This window comes from Macrotis lagotis, chromosome 8 (assembly GCF_037893015.1).
Source record: "Macrotis lagotis isolate mMagLag1 chromosome 8, bilby.v1.9.chrom.fasta, whole genome shotgun sequence".
Lineage (NCBI taxonomy): Eukaryota > Metazoa > Chordata > Mammalia > Peramelemorphia > Peramelidae > Macrotis > Macrotis lagotis.
The window spans coordinates 50,634,069-50,650,671 of NC_133665.1; the positions used below are offsets into that span (position 1 = coordinate 50,634,069).

At 50.5% G+C, this 16,603-nt stretch overlaps 2 protein-coding genes across 9 annotated transcripts; one reads left to right on the forward strand and one right to left on the reverse strand.

The window, feature by feature from the left end:
• The first annotated feature begins 402 nt into the window (after positions 1-402).
• PKMYT1 (protein kinase, membrane associated tyrosine/threonine 1) lies at positions 403-8,256 on the forward strand. 8 transcript variants are annotated; one of them, XM_074196935.1, is made up of 9 exons: positions 403-567; positions 866-1,118; positions 1,836-2,203; positions 3,590-4,083; positions 4,866-4,972; positions 5,289-5,461; positions 5,565-5,722; positions 7,631-7,729; positions 7,927-8,256. In XM_074196935.1, the coding sequence occupies exons 3-9, from the start codon at positions 1,853-1,855 to the stop codon at positions 8,030-8,032; spliced, it is 1,488 nt and encodes a 495-aa protein (XP_074053036.1). In that variant the 5' UTR covers positions 403-567; positions 866-1,118; positions 1,836-1,852; the 3' UTR covers positions 8,033-8,256. The 8 variants fall into 8 exon arrangements, with proteins under 8 accessions (XP_074053036.1, XP_074053039.1, XP_074053037.1 ...); XM_074196938.1 differs by having other exon boundaries at positions 866-1,019; XM_074196936.1 differs by having other exon boundaries at positions 993-1,118.
• On the reverse strand, positions 2,726-12,300 carry PAQR4 (progestin and adipoQ receptor family member 4). The gene is made up of 3 exons (XM_074196943.1): positions 12,047-12,300; positions 10,221-10,442; positions 2,726-10,014 (listed from the first exon to the last, which is right to left on the reverse strand). The coding sequence occupies exons 1-3, from the start codon at positions 12,210-12,212 to the stop codon at positions 9,581-9,583; spliced, it is 822 nt and encodes a 273-aa protein (XP_074053044.1). The 5' UTR covers positions 12,213-12,300; the 3' UTR covers positions 2,726-9,580.
• Positions 12,301-16,603: the final 4,303 nt, after the last annotated feature.

Consider the following 16,603-nt stretch of genomic DNA (forward strand, 5'->3'; position numbering starts at 1 on the left):
CGCGCAACACTAAGTTGCTGGATCCCGCGATTCCTCGTTTCCGGGGTCGCACGGGGCTAGCGGGGGGCGGGGCGGCTGAGGCGCGGCCACGTGCTGCGCCCCACCAGGGAGCCCAAGGGCGGTCCACAGCGAGAGGGGCGGGGCTCGATGACGTCGCTCCGACAGCGGGGAGGCGGGACTTGGAGCCCGGCCGCACTGCGTGTGCGCGCGTCACGAGGACGTGCCGGAAGCGGCGCCGCTCATTGGGGAATCCGTCACGCGGAGGCGGGGCCGGCGAGGCTCATTTGGAATTTTTGGCGCGAGAAGGCGCCGCGCGCGCGTATGCGCCCCTCCCAATTCCCGACCCCCTCCGCGCGCTCCGGTCCCGGGGACCAGCTGATGTCGGAACCCGCCCTCCCTCCCCCCCGCTGCGCGCGACCCTGGAGGCTGGCCCCGTGCCGAACCGGCTCATCCGGGGCCCCCGGAGCGGCAGCCCGAGCCCCGCCCGGCGGTGAGCGCCTGACCCCTGACCCTGAGGAGACCCCTGACCTCCGGTAACAGCCCCAGCCCCGGCCGCCGCCGCCCCAGGTACGGCGGGCTCGCTCCTCTCTGCGCCCGCCCGCAGCCCCCAAGCCCCTTCCCCTCCTTGACACCTCTCCACCCGGCCCCGCCCCTGCCGGCCGCCTTCCTCCCCGGCCTTCGGGACCCCCGCCCCGACCCCCCGAGGGGCCTCCCTTCCGGGCTCGGCCCCTCCCCCTCCGCATTCCTTCCTGCCCTCCAGGCCGGGGCCCGCCCCCCCATGGGACCCCCATCCCTGGGCTAAATCGCCCCATTTCCAGGAGCCGCCCCCCTCCCCTAAGTGACACTTTTCCTCCTCCTCCCGCAGAGGCACCAAACCCCCTCGTTTGTGAAGGAGCATTTTAGCCGTAAGACTTGCCTTCCCAAGGAAGGGGTCGCCCTTTAACCGAATCCTTTTGAACCCCACGTTGATAGCTTTTGGTTTGATTTGCCAGGATTTCAGAGGTCTAGAAGACAGACAGGTAGGACTCGCCTCCTTGAACTCGGAATCACGCGTGACCCGGCATCCGGAGAAGACAGGAGGCTGGGAGGGTTTGTGGCCTGATTGCAGAGGGTTGGGGGTGAGTAGGGTCCCCATCTTCAGTGCAAGCTGCCCTCCACTGGGGTCCAGCTTCCTGCTTTCAATTTAGTAAAACGTTTACTCCTAAGGCACCACTGTTTTCCAGACTTGTCTTTGGGGATAACCAGAAAAGCTGCTCCAGGGACTTAGAGTCAGGCAGGGGAGATAAGTCGTCTACAGTATCTATGAACTGCCATGTGATGAAGGGGATATGGCAGGAGTCAGATAAGAGGTGCAGGAGAGATTTAGGATATTTTGAAATCATTGTGAAAAGATTGCATTTTGAGGCTTTGCCAGCAGTATCAGCAAATGCTTGAGGGTTGGAGAGAATAACATAATAATTTTGAAGAATGATGAGTAGTTCAGGAATGTAGAATTCCAGAAGGTTATATAATAAGAACTTATATAGAGGCGGTGCCAAGGAGTGCTGAAATCATTTAGTCTTAATTCTGTAAGCAATGGGAAAACTGAAGTTTTCGTGATTTGTAAGCCATTTATCTTTTTTGGTTTTTGCAAGGCAATGGGGTTAAGTGGCTTGCCCAAGATCACATAGCTAAGTAAGTATTAAGTGTCTGAGGTCTGACTTGAACTCAGGTCCTCCTGACTCCAGGACCAGTGCTTTTATATACTATGCCACCTAGCTGCCCCCTGTAAGCTGTCTCTCTTGATGATTTAACCTTCTTTGAGTAGTTACCAATTATCCCCCTTTTTTTTGTAGGGTCTCCTGTGCCGGTCATGCCAGTCCCAACAGAAGGGGCCCCTCCATCCCTGAGTGGTACTCCTGTACCCGTTCCTGCCTACTTTCGTCATGCTGAGCCTGGTTTCTCTCTTAAGAGGCCTGGAGGTCTGAATAGAAGTCTCCCACCACGGCCCCCCGCCAAGGGGAGTGGTTCTGTCAGTCGATTCTTTCCCCCTCGTACCCCAGGCTGGAGCCAACCCAGACCCAGAGGAGTTTCTTTCCGAGGTGGGCCCTCGGGAGCTTTGCAGAGCCGAGGCTATGACCCAGACCGGCCTGAATCTTTCTTCCAGCAGAGTTTCCAGAGGCTTGGGCGACTGGGACGGGGTTCCTTTGGGGAGGTCTTCAAGGTGAGTGGAGAATTCCTTGGTCCCATGATTAAACTCCACCTCTTTTCTTTTTGACAAATTCTGACACCTTTCAAGGAAGACAGTTCTGTCCCTACTTAGAACCCTGTTTCCTAGTAAAGATTCTAGCCCTAAGTTGCAGGTCTTAAAAGTAGCTTTTTCAGATGAAATTGATAGAAGGAATCTTTTCACTGTTCTTGACTTTGTATCCAGAGCTTTTTCTTTTTACCTGGTTGGAAATTTTTCTAATGACCCAATTCCAAATGAAATTTAGTCCTGAATTTCTAGAGCTTCCTTAGTTCCCTTCTCCCGTTTTATACAATTTTGATGCCTATTTCTGGCACACCATTCCCCCCACACACAGACACTTCTATCCCTTGTCTTCACATATATCAAGATACACAATCACATTTTAGAATTTATTTCAGAAGGAAAAATGAGCATGTGAATTCAGAAATAATACACTTAAAAGAGTATGGAATTCACTTCATTTATTAAGCATATGCTTTATGCAAAGTTATGTACTAAATATTGAGGATTTAAAGATTAAAAAACAAACAGTTCCTGCCATCAAAGATCTGACATTTAACTTAGAACATGTCCACAGATAAGTAAAATATATGATAGGGAGTGAAGGGGCAATGGAGAAGTGAGACAGAATACTTTAGGAATGTTCAAAGAGGGAAGAGTACTAATAACTGGGAGGATTAAAGAAGGAGTGAGTACCTAGGAAGGTTTTTGGAAGAGGTAGCCCCTGAACTCAAAGGTCACCAGATGGAGATAACATCTTCAATTTCAGAAAATCCACAAAATTGATTTTCAGAGTCACTCTTATAGGGTTAAAGAATTGAATTTACTGGACTATTCTTCAATGTCAGGTTTATTCTTAGACAATTAGAAAAATAAAGTTTTCCAGTGACTTGTTGTATTCATTCATATGATGTCATTTTAGGTAACTCCTTCCTTGGTCCAAAGGACAAATAAATATAAATGATAAAAAAATCACAATATTACCATAACATAAAAAAAGTTAGTTTATTTAATATTGTTTGTCATCCCTAAAGGAAAATCCCTTTCCTTATACACTCTCCTCAATTTACTATTGCCCTCAACTCTTTCCCCAGTAGAGAACATTAAAATTATAGGATTTGGCTGTTTTCTTTCCTACTCTCAATATTTTCCTTCAGATTTTTTTTATGTAATTTTCTGGCCTAGTTACCTCAATTCTAATCCCTTTTTTCCAAAGTCTTTTAACATGTTAGTATTATATTGATGTCATTTCCTTCCTCCCTAAGTTATGTTGTCCCATATGGGTGTTATACTCAGTTGTAAACTTTTCCCTCTTCAGAGTTGGGATATCTTAGTTTCCACCTGCCATACCTTTTCTAGGTTCGCTCCAAGGAAGATGGCCGTCTTTATGCAGTGAAACGTTCAGTCTCCCCATTCCGGGGTCCTCAGGACCGAGCCCTCAAATTGGCAGAAGTTGGGGGCCATGAAAAAGTGGGGCGGCATCCTCGATGTGTTCATCTGGAGAAAGCTTGGGAAGAGGGTGGGCTTCTGTATTTGCAGACAGAGTTATGTGGGCCCAATCTCCAGCAGCACTGTGAGGCTCGGGGATGTGGCCTACCTGAGGCCCAGGTTTGGGGTTATCTTCGGGACACATTACTGGCCTTGGCACACCTGCACAGCAATGGACTGGCCCACTTGGATGTCAAGCCAGCTAACATTTTCCTTGGGCCCCGTGGCCGCTGCAAGTTGGGAGACTTTGGACTGTTGGTGGAGCTGGGGACAGCTGGGCCTGGTGAGGCCCAGGAGGGTGACCCCCGTTATATGGCCCCAGAGCTCCTGCAGGGTTGCTATGGGACAGCTGCAGATGTGTTCAGGTGAGTAGAAGGAGGAAGGTGAAGAACCAGTCTTCAGGAGCTGGGGTAGAGAGGTGGTGGTGGTGGTGGTTGTGTAGAAATACTCTGACATTTTATCCTATCGGAATTTCTGACTCTGAAGATGACTGAGCCCCAGGTGAATGTTATTCAGGCTTGGCTAGGATTGCCCAAATGATGCTGAGGGCCATGTTTTTAGAGCCTGAACTAAATTTTACTGCAGATAAATAGGAATCTTCAATGAAAATGGAAAATGCCCATGGATAAGGGAGTGTTATACTATGTCTTAGGAATGGCCTGAAGGCATTATGTCACTTTATGGGGGACTCCAGAAATAGACTCTTGACCAGTGAGTAGCTTCTCCCTTTTCAGGTGATCATTAGGAAGGGTGTGCAGCTGAAAGCAGAATTCCCTTCACTGTGCTCGGGGACTTTGCTGTGAAAAAGCAGGAGGAGCCCTACAAGACTTTAGAATTCTGGAGGAGTCAGTCTTTGCTTTCAGGCTATGTTAAGAAGTGGCCTAGGTTTCTGTGGGTCAGGTTGTGTGAAGAAAGACTCCATGGCATAGTGGCCGTTCCCAGGAATTTCAACAATTCTATTTCATTTCCTGCCACATTAGTGCTCTTAAAGGCTTCTATAAAAAAAAGTTTCTCTGTAAAAATGTTTTCTTCTGTTGCTTTATGCCATGTAAATACCTGACATTTCCCTTTTGTGCTTTTGGGGATGAATAGGGATACTTAATACTGGGTATAGACACATCAGGTTAATACTGCTCTTTTTCCCCAGCTTGGGCCTTACTATTTTGGAAGTTGCCTGCAACATGGAGCTGCCCCGTGGTGGGGAGGGTTGGCAGCAACTCCGAAGGGGTTATCTGCCCCCTGAGTTCACTGCTGGTGAGTAGGGGAAGAAGGGGAAGAATGGCAAGAGGCACCAAAGGGCAAGATATCCTTTCATAGTCAAAAAAAAGGAGCCTTGACCTGGATTAGGGAGGCAGAGAGGGCACACATAGATTCTTGTGTATCAGGAGGGTTGGGGGTAGTGCCGCCCCCCCAAAAATATCATGCATTTATCAATGCTGCAGGATTGGACCATGGAGTAATTGAGTTCTCAGAATAAATTGTGGTAGGTATCAAGGAAAATGTCTCCTGGGTACCTGGAAGAACAGGTTCTTGGGAAATAGGACAATTTATCCAGAATTTTCATCCATAGGTCTGTCCTCTGAGCTACGCTCTGTCCTCAACATGATGCTAGAACCAGACCCCAAGAAGCGTGCTACAGCTGAAGCCCTATTGGCCCTGGAGGTCATAAGGAAGCTGAGGCACTGGGGGCCCCTGGGAGGCATGGCCAATGAGGTCCTGAGTCGAGGTCGAGCCTTATGGCAAGTAAGTTCCATAGACTGATCCTCCTACTAACATTTCTGAGTACTCCCATTCCTTTAAAAGTTCTGCTTTGGAGTTTTCACCTCCATTTCACCTTTTCCCACAGGGTTTCCTTTCTCTGCTGTGCTGGTTATGGCACAGCCTGGCTCACCCGACCAGCTGGCTCCGCCCTCTGGGCCCTCCAGCCACACCTCCCAGCTCCCCACTTTCTAGCCTCCTTCTAGACAGTAGCATCTCTAGTGACTGGGAGGATGACAGCTTGGGGTAAGCCAACTTAGAATGGGGGAAAGGGTGGGCTTATAAATTGCTAGAAAAACCATCTGAATCTGAACTTTTTGCCTTTCTTTATAAATCCCCAGTGCCTGGAAAGTATAGACACTTAAATGCTTGTTGATTAGGCTATATCAAGTTGGAGTTAATATTTCTGATATTCTAGGGTTGCCCAAATGATGCTGAGGGCCATGTTTTTAGAGCCTGAACTAAATTTTACTGCAGATAAATAGGAATCTTTGATGAAAATGTTTCCATGGATAAGGTAGTGTTTTACTATGTCTTAGGAATGGCCTGAAGGCATTATGTCACTTTATGGGGGACTCCAAAAATAGACTCTTGACCAGTGAGTAGCTTCTCCCTTTTCAGGTGATCATTAGGAAGGGTGTGCAGCTGAAAGCAGAATTCCCTTCACTGTGCTCGGGGACTTTGCTGTGAAAAAGCAGGAGGAGCCCTACAAGACTTTAGAATTCTGGAGAAGTCAGTTGTCTTTGCTTTCAGGCTATGTTAAGAAGTGGCCTAGGTTTCTGTGGGTCAGGTTGTGTAAAGAAAGACAAACTTCCATCACATGCCTTGCTGGGCATAAGTGGTGATGGAAATACTCCATCCCAAACTACAGGTTAGCAGTGGAGTTTCCACAGTGTTGTGCTAAATTCTAGTTTGTTTTAAACACATATATCTAGTTTGGTATAGAAATAGATGTGATCCAATATGACTAATACAGAAACATGTTCCACATGATTGTACATGTTACGTGATGTCATTGGGAGGGGGGGAAGAAGAAAAATGTAGAACTCAAAATCTTGAAAGAAAATGCTGAATGGAAACAATGTAAAGATTATCAGACTACCTCCTGTGGGGGGATGGAGGAAAATTGTAAAGTTCACATCCTTACAAAAAAAGATAGGCAGAAACTACTGTTGTATATAATTGGAAAACAAATAAAATATTTATATTTAAAAAAAGAAAATGAATGCTGAAAGCTATCTTTACATGTAATTGGAAAAAAAATTTTAAAGAGGGGCAGCTAGGTGGTGCAGTAGGTAGAGTATCAGTCCTGGAGTCAGGAGTACCTGGGCTCAAATCCTACCTCAGACACTTAATAATTACCTAGCTGTGTGGCCTTGGGCAAGCCACTTAACCCCAATGCCTTGCAAAAAAAAATTTTTTTTAAAGAAAGAAAATAGATGTGATCAAGTAGGGAACTAGTTTATTTCACCCAATCTTAAAGGCTCAAGTTTTAGACATTTTCACCATTAAGTTTTATCATATTTATCTGATGCATACTATTAAAAGTATTATCTAATGGTGTCTAATATAGTGGATCTATGTTAAGATGTTCCAAATATCAACCAAAGAGTCAAATATTCATTCAAGTTTTCTAAAGTTGGAAGACCCCAAAGTCTAAGAGAAATTATTTGGCTAGTGGCATTATTGCACAAGAGGTCTTTTAGTTGGGGAAAATGCCAGAAGTGCAAAGCAAACTTTCTAGAGAGATAATCTACAAATATAGACTCACCTGAAGAGTAGCTACTATATTAATTCCTTTTCTCAATTTTCTGGAAAGAGTTCTTTAAGAGTAAATTATTGATTTTTATTAGTGGTTAAAAAGACTAAATTTACAAAATTTACTTATCCTGTGGTCTATGAGCTTGTTTTTAAAATTATTTTGAGAAGTGTATTTCAATATATTTGAAATCCATTGTTATCCTGTGTATTTTATGGATTTAAAAACATGATAAAGGGTCCACAGACTTCACAGCCTGCTAAAGGGGTACACATGACACAAAAAAGTTAAGAACTCTTGCTCCAGAGCTAGCCTTTGCTTATGACTTTCATAGGAATATTCCGTTTTGCGAGATCCCTTTCCCTATTGTGTTCAAGTTCTTCTGTCTCCTACAGCCCCCCACTGTCTCCAGCGATGATCCTAGCTCGCTCCCCTGGGGGTACTTCTACCCCTCGAAATGGATCCCCCGATGTCAGAGGTGGTCGGAGGTTAAGGTAAGGAGTAACTGAGTCTGAATGGGGGAGGGGAAAACCCAATCTGGGAAGATAGTTGAAGACTAGGCTATAGAAGTTAAGAACTGAATCCTTAGATTCTGGGTGGGGCATCTTTTGTGCAAGGTGAGACAAAGGGGCTGGTTGGTGGAATGAGTTCTGGCCTTCACTTTTTCCTCCTTTCACCTCCTTGCCTGCAGGGACCCCCTGGACTTAAGTGGCATCAGCCCGGAGCTGCCCCAGGGTCCCTCCTTTGAGCCCCGAAACCTTCTCAGCCTCTTTGAGGACTCACTTGACCCCAACTGAATCCTAGTCTGTTTTTAATCATTTTATTCTTGTCCTCAACTCCAGGGCTCTTTTTACTTTGGGGGCACTTTATGTATATAGGCCTATGTTTTTCACAGTTTGGGGAGGGGGTGGCAATGGAAAAAGGGATAGTTGTTTCTTCTAGGATCCCCTCTGTAAATTTTGGAGATGGCATAGTCTAATAAAAACTATTTGAATCTTGGGGACTCTTGGATATTCTTATAATTGAGACTAATAGAAATTGCTTTTATAGTATCTCAAAGGAATGACTCCCCCCCCCCCCAAAAAAAAATTCCCCGATCAGCTCATCCTGCTCCATTTATTGATTTTATCCTTGGTTCTACCAACCCTAAAGATAGGGCATAGGGTAGGAGAGATATTCCTGTTCCAAAAGGCCAGAGTCCTCATACAAGAAGACTGATGATTTGGAGTTGTATCTTCATGTCAGGAACTGAGAGGTTTCCAAGTCCTACAAGTCCAACAGTCAAAGAGCACCATCCTTGGGCAAAAAGTGCAGGAGTTTAGACCTAGGTAGTTTCAGTCCACAGGTGAGGCTTAAAGTTTGCTTAGGCATTAAAAAACCCTCTGGATCCATCTTATGCAAAATAGAAAAAGCCTGGATTCTTGGATCAGAGAACTAGTCTTTTGCCCTAGTTTGGGAGTGGTTGTTATAGTCTTTGTGAGAAGCTGAATTGTCTTCTGCAAGGACCACTCTGGTCCAGTCCTTGTGCAAAGAGGCCTTGTGCAAGAAGCAGACATCTTGGTGTTTGGTATCCTTAAATCCATGATTGTGTGGATGGGAAGTTTTAGAGGGAGAGAGGGTAAGGAAGAATCTCAGAGGGGGAGTTTGCACAAAGTTAAGGGGCTGTCATGCTTTCTTGAGAAGTGCTTAAGGCCACCAGAAGCTGGAGGAACTGGGCAGTTCCCTCTCTGCCCCTTATCCAATTTAGTGAAGAACAAAAGGGGTTTAGATAATAGGTAAGGTTCCTGACTAGTGGCTCTGAGAAAGGGTGGCATATGTGCACACATCTAGAGTCAAACCTAGATGAGAGCTTAGTTTCAGAATTATTAAACTTCTGTAGCTCACCCCTCATTTTACAGAGAAGGAACCCAAGGCCCTATGCCTTGTCTAAGGTCTCAGTACAGGATAGTAGAATAGTGGAGGACCTTAATCCATTGTTCCCTGAAGCTGCCAGTCATTCAGTCAGAGTTCTACCTCGTAGGGTGAGCTCCACTCCCAGAAAACATGACAGACTGTAAGAACATATTCTGGAGAAGTAGATGAAAGAACTCATAAATTCTATAGGGTTGGAACAGCCTTCTACAGTCCTGAGGAAGGAAAAGAGCCCAGATTTAGGGAACTCAAATGAGCCTTTGGTACTCTAGAGAAGAGCTCATGATTAGCCAACATGAGAAAGCTCTATAGATTTGAAAAGGGAGACCTAGGGAAAACCAGGCTCTAGATTTCAGGAGGCCTTGAAGGAAAAAAGGAACCTTCTACAGCTTCAAGGAATGGGAGCATTTTCTTTTGCAGATTAAAAAAATGGCTCAGTCCGTGGGACAGGCGTGGCGGGCAGCCCAGAGCAGATCAGGTACAACTCCTGCATGCAATTGTAGGATGGAGCCAACACTGAGCAGATGCATGATTTGATGGGAATTACCCCAATAGTCAAAGCGACCAGGCCCCCAGCGTTCAGGCAACCGGGCCACATTCACTAGCCCCCCCAGCAATGCTAACGCGTCCATTCGAAGATAGCAGGGCAGAGATCCTGGGGCTCCTGCTCCCAGCCCCATCCCTCGAGCCCCAAACACCAGCAGTCGTGCTCCCGCCTGCCAGCCGAAAGCCCGAAGTCGGGCACTAGTCGAGGGGGCAGTGAGGGCTCGCCAGCCTGCCAACCCAGATACGAGAGTATAGCCCACCAGGGCTGCCGGACGCAGCCAAGGTCGACACGCCAGGGTACAATGGATGATGGGCAGGGCCCCTAGAAGGAGAAACAGAAACCAAAAAGCGATGTGAGAGGTTTTCAATCTTTGAGCTTTTCCCAAGCCCCACAAAAAGAATCCAGAAGCCAGGTTTCCCTCCCATCCCTCTTTCTCTACCCAATGGTCTACTGCCCTGATTCAGCAAAAGGTGGGACAAGGTCAACCCCAGCCCAGCACCCAATCTCTCCCCCCTTTCCCAGCTCACCGAGGGTGTTGACGAGGCAGACCCCACACATGTCGAGGGCAAGGAGCCGGGCGTAGACAGGGCTACCCCCACGGTGGCACATGAAGAGGTGGTAGAGCACAGAGCCTGCGGGGGGCGCCAGGCAGGCCACACAGTGTGTTCCCCCCAGCCAGCCGCCCCCTCCCAGCTGTCCCCAGGGCATGGTCAGGGGCAGCAGCACCAGGAAACCCAGGAGGGCCAAGCCTGTTGGGATGGGGGGAGGGAGGTAGAGAGACGTAGGGACAGTGTCAGCCAGACTGTCCCGTTATCCGGCTCTTCCCATCACTTCTTCCAAAGCACATCGGGGGGAAATCAGAAATGGGGGCCTTTCCAATGCTGTTCACGGGACTGGGGGGACCAAGCTACGAGCAGGAGCGAGACCACTGCACTCCCCGGCCTCTTCTACTCCCAGCTCGGTTTTTAACTCCAATTACCCTCTGCAGCCCCCCCCCCCCCATTTGGGGACAGGCTCCGAGAGAAAACAGAACTAGGATTCCCGTAGCAGAATGGGAAAAAACTGGCCCTAAAGACAGAAATCTGAATTTGAATTTTCACAGTCAGTTCCTTGCCGTGTGACCTCAGGCGACAGAAAAGTTTGTATGGCATTTTTAGTTTACAAAATGGTTTCCTCACAACCCTGTCTGCTGGCTTCATTTTACATCTGGGGGGGTAGCACCCTGAGATGTAAGATGGGAATTCTCCGTCCTGAGCTCTGCGCCAGGAAGGTGGCATAGGCACCGTTTCGGCTCCTCGACTTTGGCCCTTGGCCTCGGGCATCCGGGAAACAAAGGAGGGGCGGCACTCGGGTCCCGGCCTCCGGGGGTCCCCGGCCCGGCAGCTCGGGGGGCGCTCCTCCCAGAACCGGCTCAAGGACGAGCCGAGCGGAGCCGCTGTGTCAGCAGGGAGCCCGGCCCGGGCCGGCGGGCAGCGCGGGGCGCCAGGGGGCGCCGCGGGACACGGCTCTGCGGGCCGGAGGGGCCGGCGGGGAGCTCCGGCCCCCGCCCCCGCGCTGCCCCCTGACGTGCCCAGCCGGGCTGACCTTGGGGGGAGGCGCGGCCGCTGCGCACGGCCCGCTCTGCGGCCAGGCCCCGGGGACCCCCGCACCGGGGATTATGGGATGGGCAGAGCCGGATAATCACCCCGGGCCCCCCGCGGGCAAGGGGAGGTCACGGTGCCCCGATCAGCCGAGGGCGCGGGGGGGGGCGGGAGCTGGGGTCACGGACAATGGGAGCTTTGTGGCCCGCCCCGGGCGCCCGCGGCTCTTCCCTCCGCGCCGGGCTCCATCCCCCGCCCCGGGCACCTCTGCCCGCTGCCACCCCCGAAGGGTCCGGGTCCTTCCCTGCCCCCGCCTGACTCCCCCCAGGACCAGCCGGCTCGGCGCTGGGGGCATTGGCCGCGGCCGGCCCTTCCTCCCCGACCCTCCGCGCGCCGGACCGGCGGGCGCGAGCCCGGGGTGGGGGGGAGGCCCCGGCACCGGCCTCCGCCGCCCCGCGCCCCGCCCGTCCCCTCCGTCCCGACCCTGCGGGCCCGAAGCGGGGCCCGGGCAGCCGGAGCCGGGGCGGTGGCCGCGGGCCCAGGGCGCGGGGGGCGCGGCGGGCCGGGCCGGGCCCAGGACGCGGGGGGCGCGGCGGGGCCGGGGCCGGGCCCAGGACGCGGGGGGCGCGGCGGGCCGGGCCGGGCCCAGGACGCGGGGGGCGCGGCGGGGCCGGGGCCGGGCCGGGCCCAGGACGCGGGGGGGCGCGGCGGGGCCGGGGCCGGGCCGGGCCCAGGACGCGGGGGGCGCGGCGGGCCGGGCCGGGGGCGCTCACCGTGCGTGTAGATGTTGCCCAGCTCGTTGTGCAGGTAGAAGAGGCTGCGCAGGCAGCCCGAGCCGCTGCTGGCCGGCCGGTAGCCCGTCAGCACGAACTTGTTGAACTGCAGGTGCGGGGGCGAGCTGGCCCAGTCCAGCAGCCGCGGCCCCGACAGGAAGGCCATGGCCCCGGCGGGCCGGGGGGCGCGCTCTGCGCAGCCCGCGGCCCCCGGCGGCTCGCGCCCCCCGCCCCGGCCCCGCGCTCTGCGCACGCGTCCCGCCCCCGGGCCCGGGGGGCTCCGGCGCCAGCCCACTCCCTTCTCGCGCTGCGCACGCGCGTCCTCCCCCTCGCGCGGAGCCGGCCCCGCGGGCCGCGGTGCGGCGGGCCGGGGCGCGACGGGTGGTCCCGGCCGCGGGGCTCCGCCGAGCCCGCGCCTCCTCCGGCCCCGCCGCCCGCGCGCCAGGCTCCGCGGCCGTCTGTGCCGCTCCCGCAGCGGCGGGTGGGGCGCGGAGCGAGGCCCCGCCCTCACTTTCTCACCCCCTCAATCCCTCTGCGCTTTCGCGCGCGGGCCCCTGACGTCACTGCCCTCCGGGCCAATCGCTCCGGGCCCTCTCGGCCCTCCAAGCTGGGGGGGCCCCCTCCGAGACCCCCCCGGAGTCTGCGGGGGGCCGCTGCCGGCAGCGCACGCCCGCGGCGGCCCCTGCCGGAGGGTGGGCGCACTCTCGGGGACACGTGCTTAGCCCGGGGGGCGGGCCAGCGCCCCAGCCCCGCCGCGCCCCTCCGGCCCGGCCCCGGCCGCTGGGGCTCCCCAGGAGGGGCCCGGGGCGCGGCTGGCCTCGCCCGCGCGGACCCGCACCACGCCCACCTGCGGGCTCCCGGGCCCGGCTCCCGGGCCCCCTTCCTCGCAGCCTCTCCCCGCCCCGGGGTGCAGAAGGACGGATGCACCGGCGCCGCCACCCCTCGCTGGTCCCAGTCGGACTCGGCACAGCCCGGAGCGCCGGAGCGCCGGGGGAGACGGGAGACGCGGCGCTTCCTCGGGACCCGCTGGGCCGGAGCGGGGGCGCCCGCACACTTCCCAGGGCTTCCCGGGCCAAGGCTCGCTCCCTGGCCTTGGGCGGTGGCGGGAGCGGTCCGACTTGACTAGGCGGCTTTATTGATAGCGGGTCAGTTATTTATTCAGAGCAGATCTTCATAATGGGGAGAAACCCCGCATCCCTCAAATACTGAGACATCCCGGATGCTCAGACTTAGGCTAAGACTGAATAAAGGTGTACGTAGCAGGAGGAGAACCGCCCCCCCCATTAGCCTGGCGGGAACTAAGATTCACAGAGTGGAAAGTATCAGCCCAAGATTATATAAATGAGTTAGTATTATTACCTGTGGGAATGGGCAGAGCCAAGCATGGGAGGCTGCAAGACTTCGCCGCGGATGCGGCACTTAAAGTCAAAACCCTGCCTCAGATACTTGCAAGAGCTGTGACCCTGGGGAAGACGCCTAACCTTTCTATACCTCGTTTTTCTCATCTATAAAATAAGGGGAGTGGAACCCTGTGACCTCCAAGATCTCTTCCGATCCTAAATCCAAGACGTTTTGAAGTTACTCCACCTGGATCCCCCAACATTGGTCAGATTCATGCAACCTCAGAAGATAGAATTAACTGCTTTTCAACCCTGATCCCTACCTTCTTTGTGTTATACTCCCTTTCTTTAAGCCTTTTGGCTTTCCTTGCCTTCCTGACTCCCGGCCTTGGTAGAGAACTCTGGTTTCATTTTATTTCACTTTAGCAGCATTAAGTGCCTACTTAATAACAAAACACAGTGCTTACTCTGACCCCTTGAATGCCAGGGTCCTTTCTCTAGCGCCTAGCTCCATTGCCAATTCATTTCTGGTCCTCCTCTCGACTCTTCCTTCTCTGATTCCTTCTTTTCCAATCCCTTTCCTGATATTCCTCCAAAAGCTCTGGCCCAAAGATAAAGTCTTTGAGGGCAGGGATCGTTTTCATCTCTATTTGTATCCCCAGTATCTAATGCAGTCAGTACCTTGAATTTAGTAGGGGTTTAATAAAGACTTGTTGAAAAACTTTCATGGCTCCTCTCTGCTGCAAGACAAAATACAACTCCAGACTTGATATTTAACACGCTCTGCTTTGGGCTCCAGCCTTATTTTGCATGCTTTTCCATTATATCATGTTTTTCCTGGGGAAGCTGGATGGTGTAGTAGATATACAAGGAGTGTCAAGCCTAGAGTTGGGAGGACCTGAATTCAGATATGATCTCAGATCCTCCCTGGCAGTGAAACCCTAGGCAAGTCCTTACTCTTTTTTTTCTCACATACAAAGATGATGATAATAATAGTGCCCACTTACCAGGGTTGTTGTGAGGATTAAATGAGAAAATAATAAATGTAAATGAATTAGCATAGTGTCTGGCATGTAATAGTGATCGCTATATAAATGTTAACTATTATTTTTAAAGCTTTATTTCAATTAACAAAAACTCTTTTCTCTCCCAACTTTTTCACCACTGTAAAAAATGGAGGGGGGGCAAAGAAAAAATGGAGGGGGGGCAAAGAAAGGTCTTGTTTAAAATAGTCAAGCAAAACAAATTTCTGAATTGGTCACATCCAAAAAAAATGTATTTCTCAATCAGCACCTGAGTCCATCACCCTCTGCATCAGTCTTTTAGAATCATGGTCACTGTATTGATCAAAGTTCTTTAGTTTTTCAAAGTTGATTGTTGTTACAGTGTTATTGCATAAATTGTTCTGCCAGTTTTGTTCATTTCTCTCTGTATCAATTCATAGATGTTTTCCTAGATTTCTCTGAAACTATCCCTTTCATCCTTTCTTTTTTGAAGAGATGTATTCCACCGTATTCCATTACACGCGCGTGCGCGCACACACACACACACACACACACACACACACCACACAATTCATTTGGTCATTTACTAAGAGGACAACCCTTTGGTTTCCTGTTCTTTGCCACCACAAAAAGAGCTGCTATATTTTTACACATATATACCTTTTCCTCTTTTGCTCTTCTTGAGGTATAGGCCTAAGAGTGGTACCACAGAATGAAAGAATATCCACAATTTAGTAACTTTGAGGGCACAGTTCCAAATCACTTTCCAGAGTGATTAGAATATCACAGATCCACAACAATGCATTAGTGTAGCTATTTTCCTTCAGTCCTTGCACATTTGTCATTTTCCTTTTTTTGTCAATAGGATAGGTATGAGGTGGGAGTCCAGGTTGTTTAATTTATTTTTCTCTGATTATCTGTGTATACCATATTTTCTAGCCACACTACTATCTGTTCTTCAGATTTGAGATGCTGCCTTTCATCCCCATTAATCTCCACTTAAGAAAATCCTTCTCTTTCTTCCAGGTTCAATATATACTATTTCCTAAGGGAAGACTTCCCAAACTCCTAAAGTGAAAGCTTTCGCCTAATTCAATATTTATTTATCATTTACATACAGTTAGCTAGGTGTTAAAATGGATAGAGTCTTGGGCCTGGAGTTAGGAATACTTATCTCCTTGAGTTGAAATCTGGCCTCAGACACAAGATGGGTAACCCTAGACAAGTCAGTTAATCCTGTTTGCCTCAGTTTTCTTCATCTATACAGTGATCTGGAAAAGGAAATGGCAAACCACTCCAGTATCTTTGCCAAGAAAATTCCCAAATGGGGTCATGAAGAACTGGACACCACTGAAATGACTGAACAATCAAATAAGGTACTGTCCTAGGCCCTGAGAAGTCAAAGACAAATTCCTACCCTCTAGGAGCTTATATTCCACTGGGAGGGCAGGATAAAGCAAGTACACATTTAAATAAACATAAGACTAATTGAGGCAAGGGAAAACACTAATAACAGGAGGGATCAAGGAAGACTTCTTTTAGGAAGGGAAATGGAGTTGGGGAGCAAGAGTGCAACTGGGGTTCTTCTTCCTCAACACTTAACTAGCTGTCTGACCATGGGAAAGTTGTTTAACCTTTCTGAGTTGTTTCTTTGTTAAAGGAACTCTGCAAGTTCCTGAAGTTAACCACAACTTTGTTCCTCTTCCTGTTTAATTCTGGGACCAGTATACTGTCTATCTATGTATGTCTCTTTTTTTTTTTTTTTTAGGTTTTTGCTAGGCAATGGGGTTAAGTGGCTTGCCCAAGGCCACACAGCTAGGTAATTATTAAGTGTCTGAGACCGGATTTGAACCCAGGTACTCCTGGCTCCAGGGCCAGTGCTTTATCCACTATCCCCCCCCCCCCCATGTATGTCTTTAAGAAAATAAATAGTAGGGGCGGCTAGGTGGCGCAGTCATTTAATCCCATTGGTCAAGTCATTTAACCCCATTGCCTCACCAAAAGCAACCAAAAAAAAAAAAAAAAAGGAAGGAGAGTAAAAGAGGGAATTAATATATAGTATTGAGCAAGTATGGAACAGATATTTTATTCTTGTATGGAAATGTTAAACATTTCTGTGCATTAACAGAATTCAACAATTTAACTTGGAATTATGCTTAGATTATGGCTCATGGCCCCTAACTTTGTTCTTCATTCTCTCTTATAATTTCCAT